Raw genomic sequence first — 23,899 nt, 5'->3', positions numbered from 1 at the left:
TGCGATACGAATCGAATTCCAGTAATGAAGTTCCTTATCTAACTAAAACTCTCATGTCTGTAACTTTTAACTGGACGGAATGGTGCATCATGTACATTGATGGGCTGCCAAAATTTTTACTGCCACACTGTGGACGTGGATTATTTTGTGGGTGTGTCTTGATGGTCATGTGATCGGATAGGAAGGCTTGCCAGCCATGTGACCAGGTGGGAGTGGCTTGACAATCTTGTGACTGGGGGTGCGAAAAGGCCATGTGACCGGGTGGGAGTGGCTTACCGACCAAGATAAGTTTTCAAATAGGTGCTTGGATTATTTTTCAGTTGATTAAGTCACATTATTTAAATAGCCACACAAAGGACAAGGGATAGACAGCATTATTTGTTGAGGAGCACAATAACATTTTAAGGTTTTGTACTGAACCCATAAGGTTCAGTATGATAACAGATTAGGCAAGTAGCTCAATTTTGCTCTAAAAGTTCAGTTCTACATAATGATTAAAATGATGAAAGAATTTATGGGTAAAAACATACTATTTAATTATTTCCTATTTTAAAAATAATTAAGGCTCATTTATTTATTTTATTTATTTTACTTATTTTACTTATTTTACTTATTTTACTTATTTTACTTATTTTACTTATTTTATTTATTTTATTTATTTTATTTATTTTATTTATTTTATTTATTATTTTATTTTATTTTATTTTATTTTATTTGTTTGTTTGTTGATTTGATTTGATTTGATTTGATTTGTATGCCGCCCCTCTCCGTAGACTCGGAGTAAGGTACTAGACAAGGAAGCGCAATAAAAATCTATTAAGTATTCAATAAAGAGTGCATAAAATTATTACCCCCACTGCGTTCCCCCACCTCCTGGGGAGGCAGCAGCCCATTATTGATCATGGAGCAAAACCTTTTCAAACAAATTACTGTACCTCTAATGAACTACCTTACAGAATGCATCCAGATTCTGGAATTCAGGAGTCCTGTAAAATTTAAATTTGGCAAATGTTACAAATAAAAATCATATAAAAAATTTATATTCAACCTGGGCTACTTTTAAGAAAGAACACCTCTGAATACTGAAAGTACACCTCTGAATACTAAAATACTAATTTTTAAAGAAGTTTTCAAATAGGAAATATCTCTGAAACAATGACCCAGTGGGGCACAGGTTGTCTAGTGGCTTATAAATGCATATAAATGTAGTTGGGGATGATTTTGATTTCCCAATCCAGGGATATCCTAGTAGTCTCCAATTTTACTATTCACAAGATCTTTTCCTGTTCATGAAGTCAGCTAGATGAAGAGTGCTGAAAACTAATTGTCTGTAAATAGTGTATGGAACTTGGAGTTTTTATCCATTATAAATTAGAATTTAGGAGTAACTTAGATTGTGTACTATGGATAGTTTAGTTAACATATTTAAACTAGTATTTAGTTTACTGAGGAGAGGGGCGGCATACAAATCCAATAAATAATAATAATAATAATTTTATATAAAACTATTTTGATGAAATTCGCATTAGTTAAAGCAATGTAAAACAAATATGAAATCTATGATGAAATTCACGTTCCATACCAGACCCGGCTCCCCTAAACATATTACATAGCATCTCTGAAGTTTCTCAGTAATCCAGGTGGAAGGTTGAATCATTGCATCTGATTAATTCTTCTTGTTAGTTTGAGAGATTTCGTAGCTTCATCAGTCAGAGCAAATCAATTAGGCAGAGAGTCATTGGAATATACCAACTCCTGTCTCAAAGGGGCATTGAAATATGCCAGTGAATATTCTTAGTAATCCTGGTAGAGTTGTCTCATTTTTTTTTGTCTGAAACTAGAGACATTTTGTTGCCCAAAATGTGGTGCTTGGTATGCATCAGTATAGACCTAATCACAGACCCAATATGAACTTGAATATTTTATTTATTTATTTATTTCTCAAACAATTATAGGGTGATAATTTGTACATATTAAACATTAAATAAGTAATGATAAAAAGTAACAAAAAAAGACAATAGGACAGGGACGGTAGACACAATGGTGCGCTATGTGGATATATGGATGAGATAATCCATAATCCGATTTTAAATGGAACTGTTGCAACATTTTGTAAGCAGCAACTATTGAATTGCTCTGTTGATTGAAATTCAAAACCTAAATCTACTGAGAGCAAATTGTAAGAAAATTATTCTGACTTCACCTATTAGAATTAGAAGCACAATTAGTAATAGGGTGTGCAAGGTCTATGCAAGCTTTGAAAATTATCTTGAAAGGCAGTTTGACCTTGGAAAAATACAGCATTTCTCTGGTGGTTATTATGATGAACATATTTTGTCTAGGTTCTGTATGATCCTGAAAAGAAAAAAAAAATGGCTCAGGAATTCTGGGAGTTGAAGTCCAAAAGTCATAATAGGACCATTATTCCCCACCCCTACATTAAGAGTATAAATGTAAAGTCTTTCTTTTAACAATTCTAGTGTTTACTATTTGAAGTAATTTTTGCTCTTTTCACCCAGTGCTGGACACCCCAGAAGAACTGGAGAAGAAGCGTATTTGCCGTATTATCACCCGAGACTTCCCACAGTATTTTGCAGTGGTATCTCGAATTAAACAAGATAGTAATCTTATTGGACCTGAAGGTGGTGTACTAAGCAGTACTGTAGTACCACAAGTGCAAGCCGTCTTTCCTGAGGGAGCATTAACTAAGAGAATTCGTGTTGGTCTTCAGGTATGAGAAAACAAATCAAAATACAGTGATACCTCGTCTTACAAACCCCTCGTCATACAAACTTTTCGAGATACAAACCCGGGGTTTAAGATTTTTTTTGCCTCTTCTTCCAAACTATTTTCACCTTACAAACCCAAGCCGCTGCCACTGGGATGCCCCGCCTCCGGACTTCTGTTGCCAGCGAAGCGCCCATTTTTGCACTGCTGGGATTCCCCTGGGCTCCCCTCCATGGGAAACACCCCCCCCCAGACTTTCGTGTTTTTGCAATGCTGCAGGGGAATCCCAGCAGCGCAAAAACAGGCGCTTTGCTGGCAACGGAAGTCCAGAGGTGGGGTTTCGAGGACTTCCGTGTTTTTGTGATGCTGCAATTTCGCTGAGGCTCCCCTCACTGGAAACCCCACCTCCGGACTTCCGTTGCCAGCAAAGCACCCGTTTTTGCGCTGCTGGGATTCCCCTGCAGCATCACAAAAACATGGAAGTTCGGAGATGGAATTTCCCATAGAGGGGAGCCTCAGGAGAATCCCAGCAGCGCAAAAACGGGCGCTTCGGCTGGCAAAAGGGGTGAGTTTTGGGCTTGCATGCATTAATCGCTTTTCCATTGATTCCTATGGGAAATATTGTTTCGTCTTACAAACTTTTCACCTTACAAACCTCCTCCCAGAACCAATTAAGTTAATAAGACGAGGTATCACTGTATTATAATTCTTGAAGCCAATATTCTGTTCAGGATAAGAGTAGTTTTCTGTAATTCCATTTCATTATCATTCCTCTATGGTGTTTTTTTTCTTTTTGTCTTTATGTCTCCTGAATTCCAATTCCACTGGCAGGAAACTGGTGCCATTATATTTTGTAAAGTATTAACTAAGTTATATATTCAAAATTTCTAGCAAAAGTTGGAATGAAATTTTTCCATAATGGTATCTAAAACTGATAATGCATTCAAACCATTTATTTAAATAAATAGTCCTTTTTAAGAAGCACATTAAAATAGTTCTTATAAGATTGGTTGGTTGGTTGATTAAATGTATATGGCCACCCACTCAGGTTTCAGTGAAAAAAATCAATATAAAAAGACAATAAAACAATAACTGCTCCTTCTTAGGCTCCATTCCACTCTGGGTTCCCAAGGTCTGTTGGCAAAACCAAATATTCAGGACCTTGTGAAAAAGTATTACTTTTTTCCTTTCCCTCCATAGCACACAAATATTAAAATTTTATCTAGTGCTTTTTGTAAAAACTTACTATGAAATTAATTACCTGGTAAACCTTTTTATGCTATCAGATCATGATGGCAAAAATCTAGATTAATCACCCCAAGATATATTTCCTGCCATCTAGTAACTCTCCAGATTTTTTTTTAGTCGTCTTTTGCTATTGTGCCCTTTTTTTCCTTTTTTGTAATATGTTTTGAGCTTTAGTGTTATCCTGAATTTGGAAGAAAAACAAAACATAATACTACAGCATAGGTTTTACTTCAGTAATAACTTTTAGTAGGTTATATATGTCCAAAATTTAGTGAGAAAAATCTAACAAGGACTAATAACAATCATCTAGATTTTATAGCCAAGATGTACAACAAACAGTAATGTATTCATTGTTGTATATAAGATTATTATTTTGCATTTACAGCAAATGTTTAAAACTAATGGCCATATATATAGAATGTATGTATCTGTGCATGAGTAATGTATAAAAGCTGCGTGTCTCTTTTTTAAACATTTGGGCTAATAACTGGCCCACTTTTTATGGGGTGAGTCTAATTAAATTTACTAAGATTCCTGAGTGTCGAATTGAATTATGAGCAATAATTTAGGTTCATTTGTCCCAGTTTTGTCTATAAAGTTTATGATCATGCCATAAATTAATTCACAAATAATCCAAAAGAATTAAATTGTTCACTGGAAGAATTCTATATACAAAAGATAAAAGGACTTTGTTATAATTTTATCATTTTCAGCAAATAATGTAAGAACATGAAGATAGTTTGCACTTATCTAATGGCTAGAGATAAGTGAATTTATCCCATCATAATTCAAATGGATTGCAGGATTTTTCAAAGAATTGTCATAGTTATTTTTTTCTTGAGAATTCTGTGAAATCTTAATACTTCAGAGTTTTGGTACATGGTCATTCCTAGGAGTGACCTCATGGCCAACAAGTAAGAAAGAAAGTATTCTGCCGCACAAATCCCAGCGACCGATTAGGTCCCACAGAGTGCGCCTTCTCCGCGTCCCGTCAACTAAACAATGTCGGTTGGCGTCCCCCAGGGGAAGAGCCTTCTCTGTGGCGGCCCCGACTCTCTGGAACCAGCTCCCCCCAGAGATTAGAACTGCCCCTACCCTCCTTGCCTTTCGTAAACTCCTTAAAACCCACCTTTGTCGTCAGGCATGGGGGAACTGAAATATCTCCCCTGGGCCTATACAATTTATGTATGGTATGCTTGTATGTATGTCTGCTAAATAATGGGGTTTTTAAAATATTTTAAATTGTAAATTATTAGATTTGTCATGAACTGTTTTTATTGTGTTGTGAGCCGCCCCGAGTCTACGGAAAGGGGCGGCATACAAATCTAATAAATAAATTAATTAATTAATTAATTAATTAATTAACAGAAGACATCAGTTTGCAGCAAATCAAGAGAAATCATCTCCACCTAAGACAAAGTTTATTATTGTAGTTTATTCAAAAAAATTTAATTAATATTTTTTTCTCCATATCTTTGAATAGGCTCAACCTATGCACAATGAACTTATAAAGAAAATTTTAGGCAACAAAGCCACATTCAGTCCTATTGTTACATTGGAACCTAGACGAAGAAAATTCCATAAGCCAATAACTATGACCATTCCTGTTCCCAAAGCTTCCAGTGATATGATGATAAATGGTTATGGAGGTGAGACTCCTACTCTAAGACTACTATGCAGCATAACAGGTAAGATTTCATATGTATATGCAATTTTATACACGATGCTGAAATAAAATCTTGGTGCTTTACATCATTAAAATTTTCACAGAATCCCTGTTACAAAATTATGTCAACTAACCTCCATAGAGCATAGTTTAAGAGCATTGGTTTACACAGTGACAATACACATTGTCTAACCAAACATCTATACAGTGATCCCTCGATTTGCGCGTTCTCGATTAGCGCGAAATGCTGCAACGCGGTTTTTCAAAAAATATTAATTAAAAAATAAAAAATAAAAAATTAAAAAAATAAAATATTAAAAAATAAAAAATAAGTCCACGCTAGTTCTCTCTCTCTTTCTCTCCCTGTTGCCGGCGTGGTATATGAGAGAGAAAGAGAGAGGCAGAGGTCGGGCGCATTACCGGGAGGTGGAGGCGGCGTGGGGACGCTGGGTGCCGGGAACTCCGAGGAGGGGGTGGACGTCTGTTCCCTGAATGGAGACCGCCGGCCGCTCAATCGGGCCGGCAGGGAACAGAATGGAGCCTTCCGCGGCGGGGCTGGTAAGGGGGGAAGCCGAGGGGGGAGCCGAGCCCAGCCCCGTGGCATTCGCTTTCCTCCCGCCGGCAACGGAGTCCGGCGCTGGGGCCATGCGGGGCCGCTCATCCAGGGGGGCGTGTGTGGACTGGCAAGCGGCAAGCGGCAAGTGATCTGGCGGGAAGACCAAGGGAAGGTTCCTTCAGCCGCCCAACACCTGATCCGCTCCGCAGTGCGGCAGCAGCGAGGAGCCGAAGATGGGGTTTCCCCTTTGCCTTTACCCCATCTTCGGCTCCTCGCTGCTTCCGCGCTGCGGAGCAGATCAGCTGTTGGGCGGCTGAAGGAATCTTCCCTTGGTCTTCCCCGCCGCCCACACGCAAACTCCACCATCTGCGCATGTGCGGCCATGAAAAAAATGGCGCACATGCGCAGATGGTGGTTTTACTTCCGCATCCAATATAACGCGGAAATCGGTTAGCGCGGGAGGTCTTGGAACGTAACCCCCGTGCTAACCGAGAGATCACTGTATTACTCATTTAACTATCGTACTTTCAAATATCAGAATTAATTTTAATGATGAAAAAAATCTTAGGTATACTCTTAGGTCAGACTTTGGATGATTGAGAATTTAACTAAAAGTAATTTTATACATTCAATTTTACAATTTTGTAGGCATGCTTACTGTTTATCCCTATTGTTTTTCAGGTGGAACAACACCTGCTCAATGGGAAGACATAACAGGAACAACACCATTAACATACGTAAATGATTGTGTCTCCTTCACCACAAATGTATCTGCCAGGTACAGTAACCAATAATAAAACTATAAAAAGGATTTCAGATGATTGATCTCCTCCTGGGCTGTCTGCCAAACTCCCCTCTTCCCTGTCACTCACACTTCCTTGGTCAGAGGAAGCTTTGTCGGCAGATTCCATCGGGAGCAAAACAGGCCTGCGGCATGTGGATGTTTCCCCCACATCCACCTCCACATTCCTTGGAGCAGGAGCTGGGCCAGTCCTAACCACAACAGCTGTACTAAATAAATAAACCTAATGCCAACACTGCAAGTAAACTTACTGTTCTATGCTAGCTGCTCCTATGATAGAATTCTAAACAACTGTTTCCTTAGGATTCCATAGACTGAACTGGTGTTCTAAGGCAGTGATTTTCAACCTTTTTTGAGCCGCGGCACATTTTTTACATTTACAAAACCATGGGGCACATTGAGTGGGGTTGGGATGGGGGTTGGCTAAAAAAAGTTTGGACAAAAATATTCTCTCTCTCTTCCTCCCTTTCGCTCTATTTCTCTTTCCCTCCCTCCTTCTCTCTCTCCCTTCCTCTTTTTTTCTCTCTCTCTCCATCCCTCTTTCTTTCTCTCTTCCTTCTTTCCTCTTTTTTGCTCTCTTTCTCTCTCCCTCCCTACCTCCCTCTATGTCTTTCTCTCTCCCACCTACCCTTCCTCTCTCTCTCTCTTGCTTTTTTCTCTCTCTTGCTTTCTTTCTCACTTTCTCTCTTGTTTTCTTTCTCTCTCTCCCTTGCTTGCTTTCTCTCTCTCTTGCTCTTTCTTTCTCTCTCTCTCTCGTTTTTTTTCTCTCTCTGAGCTTTGCGGCACACCTGACCATGTCTCGCGGCACACTGGTTGAAAAACACTGTTCGAAAAACACTGTTCTAAGGAAAGGGTTATATGGGGGGCTACCCTGGAAAAAAGAAAGGACTGGACCGCAGTGCTCCTGTCCTCCTGAGCTCCATTTTCACTGCAAATGGTTGCAGGAGGTCGTTGCAGCCAAAAATGGAGCTCGGGAACCGGTTTTCCCTAGCACAGCGCTTGGGCCACCCCGACACAAGTGACATCGAACTGGCTATTCTGAGCGCCCAAAGTCAAACACAACCCCGATTTGGCCCTCAATAAAATTGAATTTGACACCCCTGTTCTAAAGCATTGGAATGTGGCCCTATTTTATTTATTTATTTATTCAATTTTTATGCCGCCCTTCTCCTTAGACTCAGGGCGGCTTACAACATGTTAGCAATAGCACTTTTTAACAAAGCCACCCACAATCCGGATCCTCACTTTACCCACCTCGGAAGGATGGAAGGCTGAGTCAACCTTGAGCCGGTGATGAGATTTGAACTGCTGACCTTCAGATCTACAGTCAGCTTCAGTGGCCTGCAGTACAGCACTCTACCTGCTGCGCCACCCCGGCTCTGTTTTAAAAATTGAGCCTTATGATAAGGATTTTCTTTTCTTTCTTTTAGAATAGCGATGAAGTATTCAGAAAGAGGAGAACAAAAGAATGGTTTGGGAGTAAGATGGGTTGCATATCAATTTAATTAACAAATAATAATAAATAAATAATTGCAAGAGATAGAATGGTAAAAAAAACAAAGGTATAATGTATTGGGGCAGCGCTTGTTCAGACTTTGGGTACAAGTGTCAGTAAAGACATTCTATGATCCTGACTATATAATATAGTCAGATATATTTCAGTCCTGATCCAACCCTGACATCAAAGTCCAGTTCAATTACTGTCAAATCTGAATTATAATTGAAATATATAATATTGTATGTAATATATAATATAGTAAATATTTTAATTTATCTTTTAAACCAGGTATTTGAAATCAGTGCTAGTTCCTAGTGTTTTAGAAGTTTCATAACATTTATTATTGTCCCCCCCACCTCTTAGATTTTTTTGGGTAATAATTTAATATGTTTACTTTCAGATTTTGGTTGATAGATTGTCGACAAATACAGGAATCTGTAGCATTTGCTTCCCAAGTATATAGAGAAATTATATGTGTACCTTACATGGCCAAATTTGTAGTGTTTGCCAAATCTCATGATCCCATAGAAGCTCGACTAAGATGTTTCTGCATGACAGATGATAAAGTGGATAAAACACTCGAACAGCAAGAAAACTTTGCTGAAGTTGCTCGAAGCAGGGATGTAGAGGTATTATTTTTATTTTTATTTATATTATAGTTTTAAACAATTGTTTCCATTCTATTATCACTTAAAAACATAGAGCAAGGGAGAAATATCTCATTATTTTAAAGAACCTAGGTGATATATTAAAAATATGATATTTAATTCATTAATTCAAAATCACAGCATGATGGAAGGGATAAAACTTTTTCATTTATGCTGTTTTCTTTACAAAAACAGCTACAATCCTGTAGCTTAATTTGTTCTGAGATGAAACATACTGTAAACATAAATAGAACAATAAATGTTAAATGGGAAAAGTGTAATGAAATGGATATTTGTTGCAAAACAGCATTTTCAAATTAAATGTCCTTATACATAACTGTATATACCACTCTTTCTTAAAATTCATATTTTTATTCAGATTGAGTAGATATTGTATTGGTAGTATGATTTGGGTTCAAAATACCAAAATTTAGACTATATTAAAAATAATAAGTATTACAATTAAATACATTAAAAAGTTGTTTTTGTTCTTTTAAAATAAGAGAACACAAAGAAGATATAGAAACCACTTTATGGTATATTTTATTTTATAAAATATTTTATCAGCAATTTGCTTATAATACAAACAAACAAACAAACAAACAAACAAACAAACAAACAAACTATTGTCTCAATTAATAGCACGATCAAATATGGGATCAGTTATAGGCACAAAACTTATTGATATTTATGATATTCTGTTTACATTTGATTTAATCAGATTTAAATTATTTTCTCCTTGCTCTGATATTTATATCTAAGATTTTTATCGATAAACTGTGTAAAAAATTGGGAGGAAAAACACAATTTCCTAAAACATTTCAGCATTTTACATTGGATTGCGGACATATTGCATATATGTAATGTTTTATTTAATTACTAAGAAATGTTGATTGTCTGGAAATAATAATGTATTTGTATATATTTAGAATCTCTTTCATACATTTTAATCCATATTTGCTGCTGCTGTTTATTTATAATTGCAATGGGCTGAGTTCCTGCATGTTGGCGCATAGTCATGCTGGACATATGACCTCGAAAGTATCTTTGAACACTGGTTCCATCAGCTAAGAAATAGTGTATCTCTACCTAGAGTTGAACTCAACTGAGACAGGGGAAATCTTTTTCTTTATATTAGTAATGTTTAAAAAAAAAATAAGGCTTACAATACAATATGTCCTAACTTAGCAAAAATAAATACAAGAACAAAATGCATGAACATTTTATTTTGTTATTAATTATGTGCAGGTATTAGAAGGAAAACCTATATTTGTGGACTGCTTTGGCAATTTAGTACCATTAACAAAGAGTGGCCAACATCATATATTCAGTTTTTATGCCTTCAAAGAAAACAGACTTCCATTGTTTGTCAAGGTAATTTTGATATAAATATGTATGTTGACTTTGGTTTCATTTTATTTCAATACCAGTAATAAAGTTATAGGGTGTTGGTTTATGTTGTTTACTTGGGAGAAGGTGGAGGCAAGTGACCAAAAAAACCCCTCAATACCATGATAATTAAAATTTTAAAGGTCAACAGTCTGTATCAGGAGTATCAAACTGGCTTTCTTTGAGGGCTGAACCCCCTTTTGGCCAGCAGGGGCACTGCGGGCTGGTCCTTTCATATTTCCAGGCCAGTCCTGTGGGCCAGATTTAAGCACCGAATGTGGCCCACAGACCTTGAGTTTGACATCCCTAGTCTATATACAGTGTTCCCTCGATTTTCGCGGGCTCAAATTTTGTGAAAAGTCTATACCACAGTTTTTCAAAAATATTAATTAAAAAATACTTCATGGGTTTTTTTCCCTATACTGTACTACGGTTTTTCCCGCCCGATGATGTCATATGTCATTGCCAAACTTTTTTTTGCCTTTAATAAATATTTTTTTAAATAAACTTTAATAAATAAACATGGTGAGTAATAATCTAAATGGTTGCTAAGGGAATGGGAAATTGCAATTTAGGGGTTTAAAGTGTGAAGGGAAGGCTTGTGATACTGTTCATAGCCAAAAATAGTGTATTTACTTCCGCATCTCTACTTGGCGGAAATTTGACTTTCGTGGGCAGTCTCGGAACGCATCCCCCGCGAAAATCGAGGGAACACTGTATTCCATTTAGAGGCTAACAAATAATGTTTTGTATAGAATTTTAGTTACCTCTTCTGTGTTTTAATTTCTTTAGGGTTCTATTGTTCAGTCCTTTTTGAGCAATTAACTTTTCTTTCATTTATTTGCTTTGCAGTTTGATCCACAGTCATTTTCCCTTTCTGATCAATTTAGTTTCTATTGATCACTCATTATTATATTCAGTCCACATTTAATTGTCCACCCCTGCTTTATAGGATACCGATTATGTTATTTTATCATTTCTATTCCAAATTTGTTCCAAATGTATGTTACGTCCCACCTTTCTTGCCCATGCTATCATTGTCCTTTTTACTATTTATTTATTTATTTATTTATTCATTCATTCATTCATTTATTTATTGGATTTGTATGCCGCCCCTCTCCGGAGACTCGGAGCGGCATACAAGACTATGTCTTCTTCCTGTTAAACTGTAATAGATAGTTATATATTTTGGTAATAATTTTCTGTGCTCGTCAAAAGTTTATCTAATTGTTGTGCCTCTGTGTCAATTCTAGTTTATTTACTGTCTTTCTTATATGTTAATTGGAGTTGAAGGTATAGCCACAAATCTATAATTATGCCCTGTTTTTGCAGCTCCTCTCTACTTATTAGGGTTAGATCAGACTATCTTCATTCAGATCTATAGTGTCTGGTCTCATTCATAGGTGTGCTTTTTACCTTTTCATTCTAAGTATCACACTACACCACACTAAATGACAACATACTAACAGTTGTCATCAGATGGGCCCTCCACCACTTATCATGCTTTGATCAACTGAATATTTCACCTTTTATTTATTTATTTATTCATTTATTCATTCATTCATTCATTCATTCATTTGTCCAATACACAAATACATAGGAAGAAAGATAGACATGTGATAATATAAAAGAGGGTGAAAGTGAATTTAGAGGAGAGGATATATGAAAGGAAGAGAATATATAAGATAGGTGAAAGAAAGGAAAGACAATTGGACAGGGGACGAAAGGCACTCCAGTGCACTTATGTACGCCCCTTACTGGCCTCTTAGGAACCTGGAGAGGTCAATCGTGGAGAGTCTAAGGGAGAAATGTTGGGGGTTAGGGGTTGACACAATTGAGTCCGGTAATGAGTTCCACACTTCGATAACTCAGTTGTTGAAATCATATTTTTTACAGTCAAGTTTGGAGCGGTTCGTATTAAGTTTGAATCTGTTGCGTGCTCTTGTGTTATTGCGGTTGAAGCTGAAGTAGTCATTGACCGGTAGGACATTGCAGCATATGATCTTGTGGGCAATACTCAAATCGTGTTTTAGGCGCTGTAGTTCTAGGCTTTCTAGGCCCAGGATTGTTAGTCTATTTTCGTAGGATATTCTGTTTCGAGTGGAGGAGTGAAGGGCTCTTCTGGTGAAATATCCTTGGACGTTTTCAAGGGTGTTGATGTCTGAGATGTGGTATGGGTTCCAGACAGATGAGCAGTAGTCAAGGATGGGTCTGGCAAAAGTTTTGTAGGCTCTTGTGAGTAGTGTGAGATTGCCTGAGCAGGCAATGTCTGTGACATGCAGTAATACTTGCTGAGAGGAAGAAAAATATTCATTATTTCTGGCATATTTTTTGCCAGCATATCACAACTAAAACCCAACTTTTGCAAGTTAGGTTTTCTCCTTAATATATTAATTTGGAATCCAATACATTATTGCCCATATCCCACTAACAAAGAGATACATGCAGTACTGACATGTTCAGAGTGTTGGGTTTGAACTCCTGCTATTTTTCTGCACTAGGTTCGGGACACAACACAAGAATCTTGTGGACGTCTGTCATTTATGAAAGAGCCTAAATCTTCAAGAGGTCTGGTACATCAAGCTATCTGCAATCTGAATATCACATTACCAATATACGCAAAGGTACTCCCCAGTTAAAATATAACCTGCTCACACATTACATTTTGTACACTATAATTTAAGATCTACTAAGCTTGCTCTGTAGTTTTGTACTTTTCACAAATTCTTAATAGCGTTGTGTAAATATCCATGATTTAATATCACGTATTTGGGGTGCTTAAAATATGTAACATTCTTTCCTGTCGGAGGATATCTATTTTCCTTGAATGTCAGTTATCATGATGACTGAATGAAAGGCTTCATATACTGTATTTCAGCGGTCCCCAAACTACGGCCCGGGCGTTGGATGCAGCCCATTGAGGCAATTTATCCGGCCCGTGGCAGCACACGAGATTTTACATGGAGCCGGGCGTTGGAGTTGGGGGCGGAGAGAGAGAGAGAGAGAAAGAAAGGGAGAGATAGAGAGGGAGAGAGGGAGAGGGAGAGATAGAGTGAGTGAGAGAGAGAAAGAAAGCAAGAGAGAGAAAGAGGGACAGAGAAAGAAAGAAAGCAGAGAGAGAGAAAGAAAGAGGGAGAGATAGAAAGAGAATGAGTGACAGAGAGAGAGAAAGCAAGAGAGAAAAAGAGGGACAGAGAAAAAGATAGAGAAATTAAGGAATAGAGAGGGAGAGAGAAAGGAAGAGGGAGAGATACAAAGAAAGTGAGTGAGAGAGAAAGAGAGAGAGAGAGAGAAAAGGAGAGAAAGGAAGAGAGAGAGAAAGAAAGAGAAAACTCGGCAAGGAGTTGGGGACTTGCTCCACTTCACCTCCTCCTTCTCCCTCAAGGCGGCGGCATTAAGAAAACCGCAGGTTTTTTTTTTATAGTCTGACCCTCCAACAGTCTGAGGGACAGTGAACTGGCCCCCTGTGTAAAAGGTTTGGGGACCCCTGCTGTATATGGATGGCTTTCAACATATGGAAGCAAGGGTTCATTAGGATGAGTTAATGTTTATCAATAATTTGTAAAAATCAACATTGTTATCACTTACTCATATGATAATAAAGCATACATAGTGAACTTGATTAGCAGGGCAACACTGGTCAATTTTTTCTTTAAAAAAATAAAACTGTAGAGCAGGTTTGGTATTTGGCATTTTTTATTTATAGCTTTCTTGCTCAGTCCCAAACTAACTGAGTTATTTTCTAGGATTATGTTGTTTATAGATGACTTGTATAGTTAATTCCATGAACAGGAAAATTGTATGAGATACCATATGCATCTAACTTTCAATGTAATTCAAACATAGCAACATTTGAAACTTAACTAGTGACACAAATATAAATCTATGCTAATGCTTACATTTTCTTCTTGTTATATTTAAGAAGATATCTTTAAGAAACTTTTCTACATATTTGACATATTTGAGAAACAGTGTTGTAAGTTTAATACAGTATATACGGTAAATGATTTAGCTTTACTAGATAAATGGTCAAAGCAATGGAAACTGCAGTTTAATGTTTCCAAATGTAAAATAATGCACTTGGGGAAAAGGAATCCTCAATCTGAGTATTGTATTGGCAGTTCCGTGTTAGCAAATACTTCAGAAGAAAAGGATTTAGGGGTAGTGATTTCTGACAGTCTCAAAATGGGTGAACAGTGCAGTCAGGCGGTAGGGAAAGCAAGTAGGATGCTTGGCTGCATAGCTAGAGGTATAATAAGCAGGAAGAGGGAGATTATGATCCCGCTATATAGAATGCTGGTGAGACCACATTTGGAATAATACTGTGTTCAGTTCTGGAGACCTCACCTACAAAAAGATATTGACAAAATTGAACAGGTCCAAAGACGGGCTACAAGAATGGCGGAAGGTCTTAAGCATCAGGAAAGACTGAATGAACTCAATCTGTATAGTCTGGAGGACAGAAGGAAAAGGGAGGACATGATCGAAACATTTAAATATATTAAAGGGTTAAATAAGGTCCAGGAGGGAAGTGTTTTTAATAGGAAAGTGAGCACAAAAACAAGGGGACACAATCTGAAGTTAGTTGGGGGAAAGATCAAAAGCAACATGAGAAAATATTATCTTACTGAAAGAGTAGTAGATCCTTGGAACAAACTTCCAGCAGACGTGGTAGATAAATCCACAGTAACTGAATTTAAACATGCCTGGGATAAACATATATCCATCCTAAGATAAAATACAGAAAATAGTATAAGGGCAGACTAGATGGACCATGAGGTCTTTTTCTGCCATCAGACTTCTATGTTTCTAATACAAAATAATCAAATAAAAAATCCCAAAATGAAATAGCTTTTCTTCTTTGAACTTACTCGAATCCCCACTTTTCTTAACTGAACCAACTTTCCTGTCCTCTTTTCCTTCCTTCTTAGGAGAAAGTGCAAAAAATTGTATTCATTGTGTATTCTTACCAATTAAATGTGTCCAGAAATCATACTTTTCCTTTAATTGCATCCTATCTTTCCTTGCTCTGTTTTTCTTTTCTTGCATGGCATATTGGATTAAAGGAATCAGAATCAGATCAAGAACAGGAAGAAGAGGTAACTTTGCTAATTCTGCTCTAAAATTGCTAGGATAAGGATCTAAATTGAGAAAAAGCAGTCAGTTGAATGCCAGGTGACTTTATGTCAAGTACGAACAACTTATTGCCCATCTCAAATTAATTATTTCATATAGACATTCACCAAGTTTCGTAAGACCTTTGCAATCAATCCAGTTATAAACTCTCTATGATCCATTTTTATTTTATTACATTTTCTGTTTTGGAAAGAGAGAGGAGATTAATTAAAAAAGAAAAAGAAATACATATTTATAAGCAATAATGCTAAATGCTAATTTCAAGTTTCAAGTTTCAAGTTTTATTGGATTTATATGCCGCCCCTCTCCGAAAACTCGGGGCGGCTAACAACAATCATGAAAATATACAATAAAATCCAATACTAAAAGCAAATTAAAACCCCTTAATATATAAAAACCAAACATACATACAAACATACCATGTATACAGTTGTAACGGCCAAGGGGGAGAAAAAAGTCTTAATTCCCTCATGCCTGGCGGCAGAGGTGGGTTTTAAGTAGCTTACGAAAGGCAAGGAGGGTGGGGGCAATTCTAATCTCTGGGGGGAGTTGGTTCCAGAGGGTCGGGGCCACCACAGAGAAGGCTCTTCTCCTGGGTCCCGCCAAGCGGCATTGTTTAGTTGACGGAGCCCAGAGAAGACCCACTCTGTGGGACCTAGCTGGCCGCTGGGATTCGTGCGGCAGAAGGCGGTCCCTGAGGTAATCTGGTCCGGTGCCATGAAGGGCTTTATAGGTCATAACCAATTTGAAGCAAGCTATATTACCAATAAACGAGACACAAATACAATAGTAAATTATCTAAATACAGTATATAAAATTTATATCTGTAAGATAGCTAAGCTACTTTAATAACATAGCGTCAGAGGTTGGTTTTAGCAGGTGCTTTCCAGTTCTGGAAAACCAATACTGGAAATTTTGAGTAGTTCAGAGAATTGGTAAATGCCACCACTGACTGACTCCATCCCTATCTATTTTATGCCTACTGAGTCCCAGCTTAAAAAAAATTGAATCCCAACACTGCATAGCATATATAACAACATTCCATTGGTTCTGAAGGGAAAGCTCGTATATTTATTAATGATATCCTCAAAGGATAATGAAAGTTCAAGCTACAGCTGATTTATCTTTTTATATTTACATCCTTGTAGTTGAGGTGAGTTTGTTCTTTTAGCAATTTTATCCAGGAATAATTGTCAAACAAACAATAAGGATGTCTTTTCTTTAAGTTCTTAGAATCTTTTATAATTTCTAAAAAAATAATGGCAGTTGTCAAGTGTAATTTGTCTCTATTATAATTACCTTTGCAACGATGCAAAATGACTCGAATTGAAGTAAGCAAAAACTGTTCTCTATTGAGTTCTTTTGATGAAATAGTTTTTCTTATAGGGGTTTTCTAGAAACATGCAAACAATGGTTAATTATTAAAAGCAAAAAAGTGAAAAAAATTGCAGGGACAAAGCTGTTTTAAAATTGTAGTGGGGAATGATTCTCTATAAATATAAAATCACGAATTAATTAAGCAACTTAACATCTTCAGTTGCTGACCAATAAATAAATAGGCATATCCATAAAAATAGAATATTCAAAAGTAATTATTTGTAGAAGAAAATACAAAAAATAAAAATATAGAATAAATATCATGTAAAAATATAGTATTTTATGCTTAAAATACTTTAATAAAATAAATGATTCCAATTCTCTAGCAAAACATGGCAAAATATAAATATAAATGCTTTAATCTTAAAAGAAGACCTTTAGACTATTTCTAGCTACATCATGTTACCTTTTTTGCTACTAATGTCTCAAAATACTTTCCTAAGTGCAGGTTAAAAATAATCTACTTTCCATTTCTTTATTATTTACCATCTCACCCTATCCAGTTCAATGACTTTTGCCTTCACTTTTTAACATCCAGTATAAATACTGTGAATTAACCACTAGTATTGTGTACATAAATTGAATTCATGATCTCTAAATCAGCGTTTCCCAACCGGTGTGCCGGCGAGAGGCGGCGGAGGAGAGTGGGCGGATCGGGTGGGCAATGGGGCAGGGCGGAGAAGCCAGGGGCGCGTTTGGCCGGAGGCACCTACTGCCGCACCTCCCTGCCCCTGCCTCCCCACGGTGCCTCCGGCCAAACGTGCCCCTGGCTTCTCCGCCCTGCCCCATTGCCCGCCCGATCCGTCCACTCTCCTCCGCCGCCGCCGCCTCCTGCCTTGGGGCGAGCAATCCGGGAGTCCGGGACTGTGTGGCTTTGTGCCATGAAGAGAAAACGGCTGACTTTTCCCTGCTGCCGTTTTCTCTTCATGGCGCAAAGCCACACAGTCCCGGACTCCCGGATTGCTCGCTTCTCCGGTCAGCAAAGCCATCTGCCCAGGAAAGCGCCGCGCTGGCCGGAGAAGCGAGCGATCCGGGAGTCCGGGACTGTGTGGCTTTCGGCTGGGCTAACGGGAGGCGGCGCGAGGCCGGGCGCTGGGGACGTCTGGGAGGGCGAGGAGGCTGATGGCTGCTGCGCACTCCACTCTCTCTCCGGCTCTCTCTCGCTCTTTCTTTTTCTCTCTGTTGCTGGCGTGGTGAACGAGAGAGAAAGAGAGAGAGAGAAAAAGGAGGGGAGAGAGAATGAGAGAAAGAAAGCAAGAGAAAGAGAGGGAAAGAAAGCAAGAGAGAGAGAGAAAGAAAGGGGGGAAGGAGGGAGAGGGAAAGACATAGAGGGAGGGAAGGAGGGAGAGAGAAAGAGAGCAAAAAAGAGAGGAAGAAAGAAAGAGGGATGGAGAGAAAGAAGGGAAGGAAGGAAGAGAGAGAAAGAGGGAGGGAGGGAGAAATAGAGTGAAATGGAGGAAGAGATATTTTTTTTGTCCAAACTTTTCTTTAGCCCCCCGCCCCCCCCTTCAGTGTTCCCCAGAATTTTGAAAACATGAATAATGTGCCGCGGCTCAAAAAAGGTTGGGAAACACTGCTCTAAATGACTTAAAAGCATGGCTAATTTCACCACTCTAAGTAACTAACTTAACGGCAATCTTTAGAATATTTATCAAGAAGAAAATGAATTCAGTTTTGGTTTTTTCTATAAAAACATTTAGAATTGAGCTGTTTATTTATTTATTTATTATTTAGATTTGTATGCCGCCCCTCTCCGAAGACTCGGGGCGGCTCACAACAAGATAGAACAAATCATAAATAATCCAAATAACTTTAAAATATTTAAAGATTTAAAAGAACCCCATATACTAACAGACACACACACAAGCATACCATGTATAAATTGAACATGCCCGGGGGAGGTGTTTCAATTCCCCCATGCCTGACGGCAAAGGTGGGTTTTAAGGAGTTTATGGAAGGCAGGAAGAGTAGGGGCAGTTCTAATCTCTGGGAGGAGTTGGTTCCAGAGAGTCGGTGCCGCCACAGAGAAGGCTCTTCCCTTGGGGCCCGCCAACCGACATTGTTTAGTTGACGGGACCCGGAGAAGGTCCACTCTGTGGGACCTAATCGGTCGCTGGGATTCGTGCGGCAGGAGGCGGTCTCGGAGATATTCTGGTCCAGTGTCAGCTGTTAAGGCATTTCTAAATTGAAAGATTGTAGCCTAGGTCTAGTTCAGAATAATAGTTTCCATTGGTTATTGTAGCATCATGTTTCTATAACTCATTCATTCTTTTTTTTCCCTTTCAGACTGATATGACATCAGAAAAACGTAAGATTTTAACTATTATGATGTGCATGAATTATCTAATAAAGCATGAAAGGGATTGCAAATTTTAATGGCCACTAGTGATCATATTAACTTTATAAATATAAGATTATAATACTCTAACTATAGTCTTTAGATGAAACCTGTTATTTGTTATTAATAATTTAAAATTAAAAGATTTAGTTCATCTAAGCATTCTTGGTTTTTTTAATTACCTGGTAATCCTGCTATTGCTGTTAGCCCTCTATACTGTAACACCTCCTCCCTCTTATTTTAAGTATGTGGCCTGAATTCATTTCATTTCATAAACTAATTACAGTATCACTTTTAAAAAGTAAAATATTCAAACTGTCACAACTCATCATGAAATTACTCACACGAAAATGCCTAAGTGCTGGTATAAAAGTGATACTGTTAAAAGTGAAAAAGATCTTTAACCATCTATCTATGTCTTAATACTCTGGTGAAGTATTTCTGGGAAGATTTTTTATCTCTTAGAATTTCATTTTCTGGAAATGAATTATTTTTGCCCCAAATGAGGATAAAGTTATGTGATGCTGGCAACTTCCTGTACAAATTTATGCAATTTTCTTGGAAGTGGTTTGCCATTGCCTTCTTTCTAGGGATGAGAGAGAATGACCAGCCTAAAGTCACCCAATTGGTTTTATGTTTATGTCAAGACTAGAATTCATGGTTTCTAGGCTGGTGCCTTTAATACCAGTGATGGCGAACCTTTTGTCCTGAAAGACATCTGTGCCTGCTATCGCGCATCCACGAGTGCCCACACCCATAATTCAATAATAATAATAATAATAATAATAATAATAATAATAATATTATTATTATTATTATTATTATTTATTAGATTTGTATGCCGCCCCTCTCCGAAGACTCGGGGCGGCTCACAACAATAATAAAAACAATATTATACTAGAACAAATCTAATATTAAAAAACATATAAAACCCTATCATATTTAAAAAACCAAACAACACATTCATACCAAACATAAAACAAAATATAAAAGAGCCTGGGGGAAAGGTGTCTCAACTCTCCCATGCCTGGCGGTATAAGTGAGTCTTGAGTAGTTTACGAAAGACAGGGAGGGTGGGGGCAGTTCTAATCCCCGGGGGAAGTTGATTCCAGAGGGCTGGGGTCGCCACAGATAAGGCTCTTCCCTTGCGGCCCGCCAAACGACATTGTTTAGTCGACAGGACCCAGAGAAGGCCAACTCTGTGGGACCTTATTGGTCGCTGGGATTCGTGCAGTAGCAGGCGGTTCTGGAGGGGAGGACGAAAACAGCTTCCCCCAACCCCTGGAGGCCAGAAATATCCTTTTCCCCAACTTCTGGTGGGCCCAGTAGGCTCGTGTTTCACCCTCCCCAAGTTCCAAAGGCTTCCCTGGAGCAGAAGGAAGGTAAAAACGCCTTCCCCCATCCCCCTGGAGGCTCTCTGGAAGCCAAAAACGCCCTCCCAGAGCCTATGTGCGAGCCAAAAATCAGCTGGTCGGAACATACATGCACATTGGAGCTGAGCTAGGGCAACAGCTCGCGTGCCATTAGATATGGCTCTGTGTGCCACCTGTGGCACCTGTGACATAGGTTTGCCATCACTGCTCTATACCAAACTGACTCTCTACATATGCTACAAATGGCTATTTGAAACAAACATTCATGTGCTAGAGTAGCAGATATATGTTGTATATCTTGGACATAGTTGCTGAAAGTTATACAGAGAATTAAGTCACATTACAGTAGTTGAGACTAGTAATCCAACATCTAAATAAATGTAATAGTATGTGGGAGTGACTTTGGGAGACAAGGCAAAGAGAGCAATGTAGGTAACAATTAGATAAAGGCAGCTGAGCCTTCAGCAGGAATGTGGGTGGTAAGAGGTTCAGAAGAGCTCTCCCCAGTTTCTTGGACTGTAGAGGGAGAAAAATATACATACAAGATTTGTTAAGATAACTTTATAGTTAGAATTAGCCCAGCTAGTTGTTTTTGCTGTCTGGTTTATCTTATAAGGTTGTCAATCATCCACTAACTTAGTCAAATTTTATTTGACAATTGCAGTGACTAAATCACACCTTGTTATTTGGGGAATACTGAGTTCCTAATCTACTTTATTCAAGAAGTAGATATACTACTATATTTATATATCCCATGACCTCTTCTGCTAGCAAAGAACTAATAAGCTTTCATCAATAGCAATTAGAATGAACTCTCCAATATCACAAATGACAACCCAAAAAAGAAAGAGAAACGATATACAAATAGCATTAGGTACATCTCTAATATCCGTAGCTCACTGCCACAGCTGTTTGATCATGAAAAAAGACAGACTAACAAACTAAATTACAAATAGCTTTTGATTTCTCTAAAGCAGTGTTTCCCAACCTTGGCATCTTGAAAATATCTGGACTTCAACTTCCAGAATTCCCCAGCCAGTGTTTGCTCTCTGGGGAATTCTGGGAGTTGAAGTCCAAATATCTTCAAGTTGCCAAGGTTGGGAAACACTGTTCTAAAGGGAGCCTTACTGCAAAACTTTTAATCTTTCTTCTTTATTATTATTATTATTATTATTTATTGGATTTGTATGCCGCCCCTCTCCGTAGACCCGTAGACTTCTTGACATATCCAATGTTCCCCCCCCAAATCAGCTATGAAGTATACTGGATATAGAACGTCAAACTTCACCACAGTATTTTCCACCTAATTTAATTCCATTTTAATTTTTAACCTTTAAGTTTTATTGGGCTTCTTTTAATGTAAGAATAGTTACCCTGCAGTGTATGCAACAGCCTTGCTTTGCATGGAAATAACTTGGCTTACATATATATAATATATGTATGTATATGTCGTGCGTATGTTTGTGTCTCTGTATGTCTGTATGAATGTTTCTGGTTGCCATTCATTACAATTTCTCCCTGAACATTTGAATTCTCTGTTCTGTGGTGGTGGTGTTTTAATTATCCCGTCCCCTTATTTTTCCATCTTATTTACTTATTTATTTCAATATGAGGATGTTCCAAAGTAGGACCATGCCTCTGGAAATAAGCATTGGTTCTGTGTCATTATTTGGATGTAAGATTCCCCTTAGATGAAATGCCGGTTTGCAGCTACCTCAGATATCAATGTATTTCATTTATTGTAAAGTACAGTGTTCCCTCAATTTTCGCGGGGGATGCGTTCTGAGACCGCCCGCGAATGTTGAATTTCCGCGAAGTAGAGATGCGGAAGTAAATACAATATTTTTGGCTATGAACAGTATCCCAAGCCTTCCCTTAACACTTTAAACCCCTAAATTACAATTTCCCATTCCCTTAGCAACCATTTAGATTATTACTCACCATGTTTATTTATTAAAGTTTATTAAAATATATATATATATATATCAAGAATAGTCCTAAAAATGCGAGTTCCAGGTACATACGTGAATGATGAGGCAGCAGCCATCTCGATCACCGGAACATAGAAACTTTAATAAAACCACTTAGCTTTCGTTAGCGTGCTGCTAACTTCGTCAGAGTTTTAAAATGCCGTGGGAGACAAACATCTTTATAAAGCATTACTCAGTCTGCTCATTGCCCGCGTCACGGGGCCACACCCTTCCCTCCCCCCTGCGGTGAGCCTAATTGTGGGCTTAATCCTGCTGGCTGAAGGGAGATCTACCACTTTTGCTCGTGTTTGTTGCCTTTTTCCCTCCCCAAGGGAGGGGGTGGAATTGTGAGGCTTAACAATTAGGCTCACCGCAGGGGGGAGGGAAGGGTGTGGCCCCGTGACGCGGGCAATGAGCAGACTGAGTAATGCTTTATAAAGATGTTTGTCTCCCACGGCATTTTAAAACTCTGACGAAGTTAGCAGCACGCTAACGAAAGCTAAGTGGTTTTATTAAAGTTTCTATGTTCCGGTGATCGAGATGGCTGCTGCCTCATCATTCACATATATATATATATATTAAAAATATTTATTAAAGGCAGACAAAAGTTTGGCAATGACATATGATGTCATTGGGTGGGAAAAAACCGTGATATAGGGGGAATAACCGTGAAGTATTTTTTTAGTTAATATTTTTGAAAAACCGTGGTATAGACTTTTCGCGAAGTTCGAACCCGCGAAAATCGAGGGAACACTGTATTGTACAATTATAGATAGTTGTACTTTGATTATTAAATAATGTTTATGTAACAATTACTTCTGGTTCTGAAGTTTGCTACCACTGGCTTTTCTCTTTGAGGATATCAGTTTTCAACCAATTACAATCCTTCTTTTGTTTTGTTTTTATTTGAGCATTGATCTGTAACATCTGAACAATCTTGAGATATCTATTTTTTGTGTAAATTCCACACTTTCCTTTTCTTTTCCTGAATTTGTTTTTTGATGGTGTCTTGGTTTATAAAAGCTTGTGTGTATGGATGTGTTGGACTGCAAAAACTAAGCAAGTTATTTCCTGCTTAATTTCCTTTTCAGTTTTCCCTATTAGCTTTGCTTTGCTTTTTTTTTTTCCACCATCAGATTTGTGGACCCACCATTCCCAGACCATTTTGTTGA

The 23,899-nt window shown here is 38.1% G+C and overlaps 1 protein-coding gene across 6 annotated transcripts in view; it reads left to right on the top strand.

Annotated features, from left to right (window-relative positions):
* ANK2 (ankyrin 2) overlaps positions 1–23,899 on the top strand; it is a 207,659-nt gene that overhangs the window by 147,208 nt on the left and 36,552 nt on the right. For 4 of the 6 annotated variants that reach the window (XM_070757867.1, XM_070757866.1, XM_070757864.1 and 1 more), the window contains exons 28-35: positions 2,520–2,731; positions 5,459–5,663; positions 6,879–6,975; positions 8,898–9,126; positions 10,393–10,518; positions 13,035–13,157; positions 15,600–15,632; positions 19,333–19,354. In XM_070757867.1, coding sequence (XP_070613968.1) covers positions 2,520–2,731; positions 5,459–5,663; positions 6,879–6,975; positions 8,898–9,126; positions 10,393–10,518; positions 13,035–13,157; positions 15,600–15,632; positions 19,333–19,354 — 1,047 coding nt within the window. The remainder of the gene's footprint in view (positions 1–2,519; positions 2,732–5,458; positions 5,664–6,878; positions 6,976–8,897; positions 9,127–10,392; positions 10,519–13,034; positions 13,158–15,599; positions 15,633–19,332; positions 19,355–23,899) is intronic. The other 2 variants (XM_070757868.1, XM_070757865.1) reach the window with 1 other exon arrangement.

This window comes from Erythrolamprus reginae, chromosome 7 (assembly GCF_031021105.1).
Source record: "Erythrolamprus reginae isolate rEryReg1 chromosome 7, rEryReg1.hap1, whole genome shotgun sequence".
Lineage (NCBI taxonomy): Eukaryota > Metazoa > Chordata > Lepidosauria > Squamata > Dipsadidae > Erythrolamprus > Erythrolamprus reginae.
This window is presented reverse-complemented; position numbering and strand designations above follow the sequence as displayed.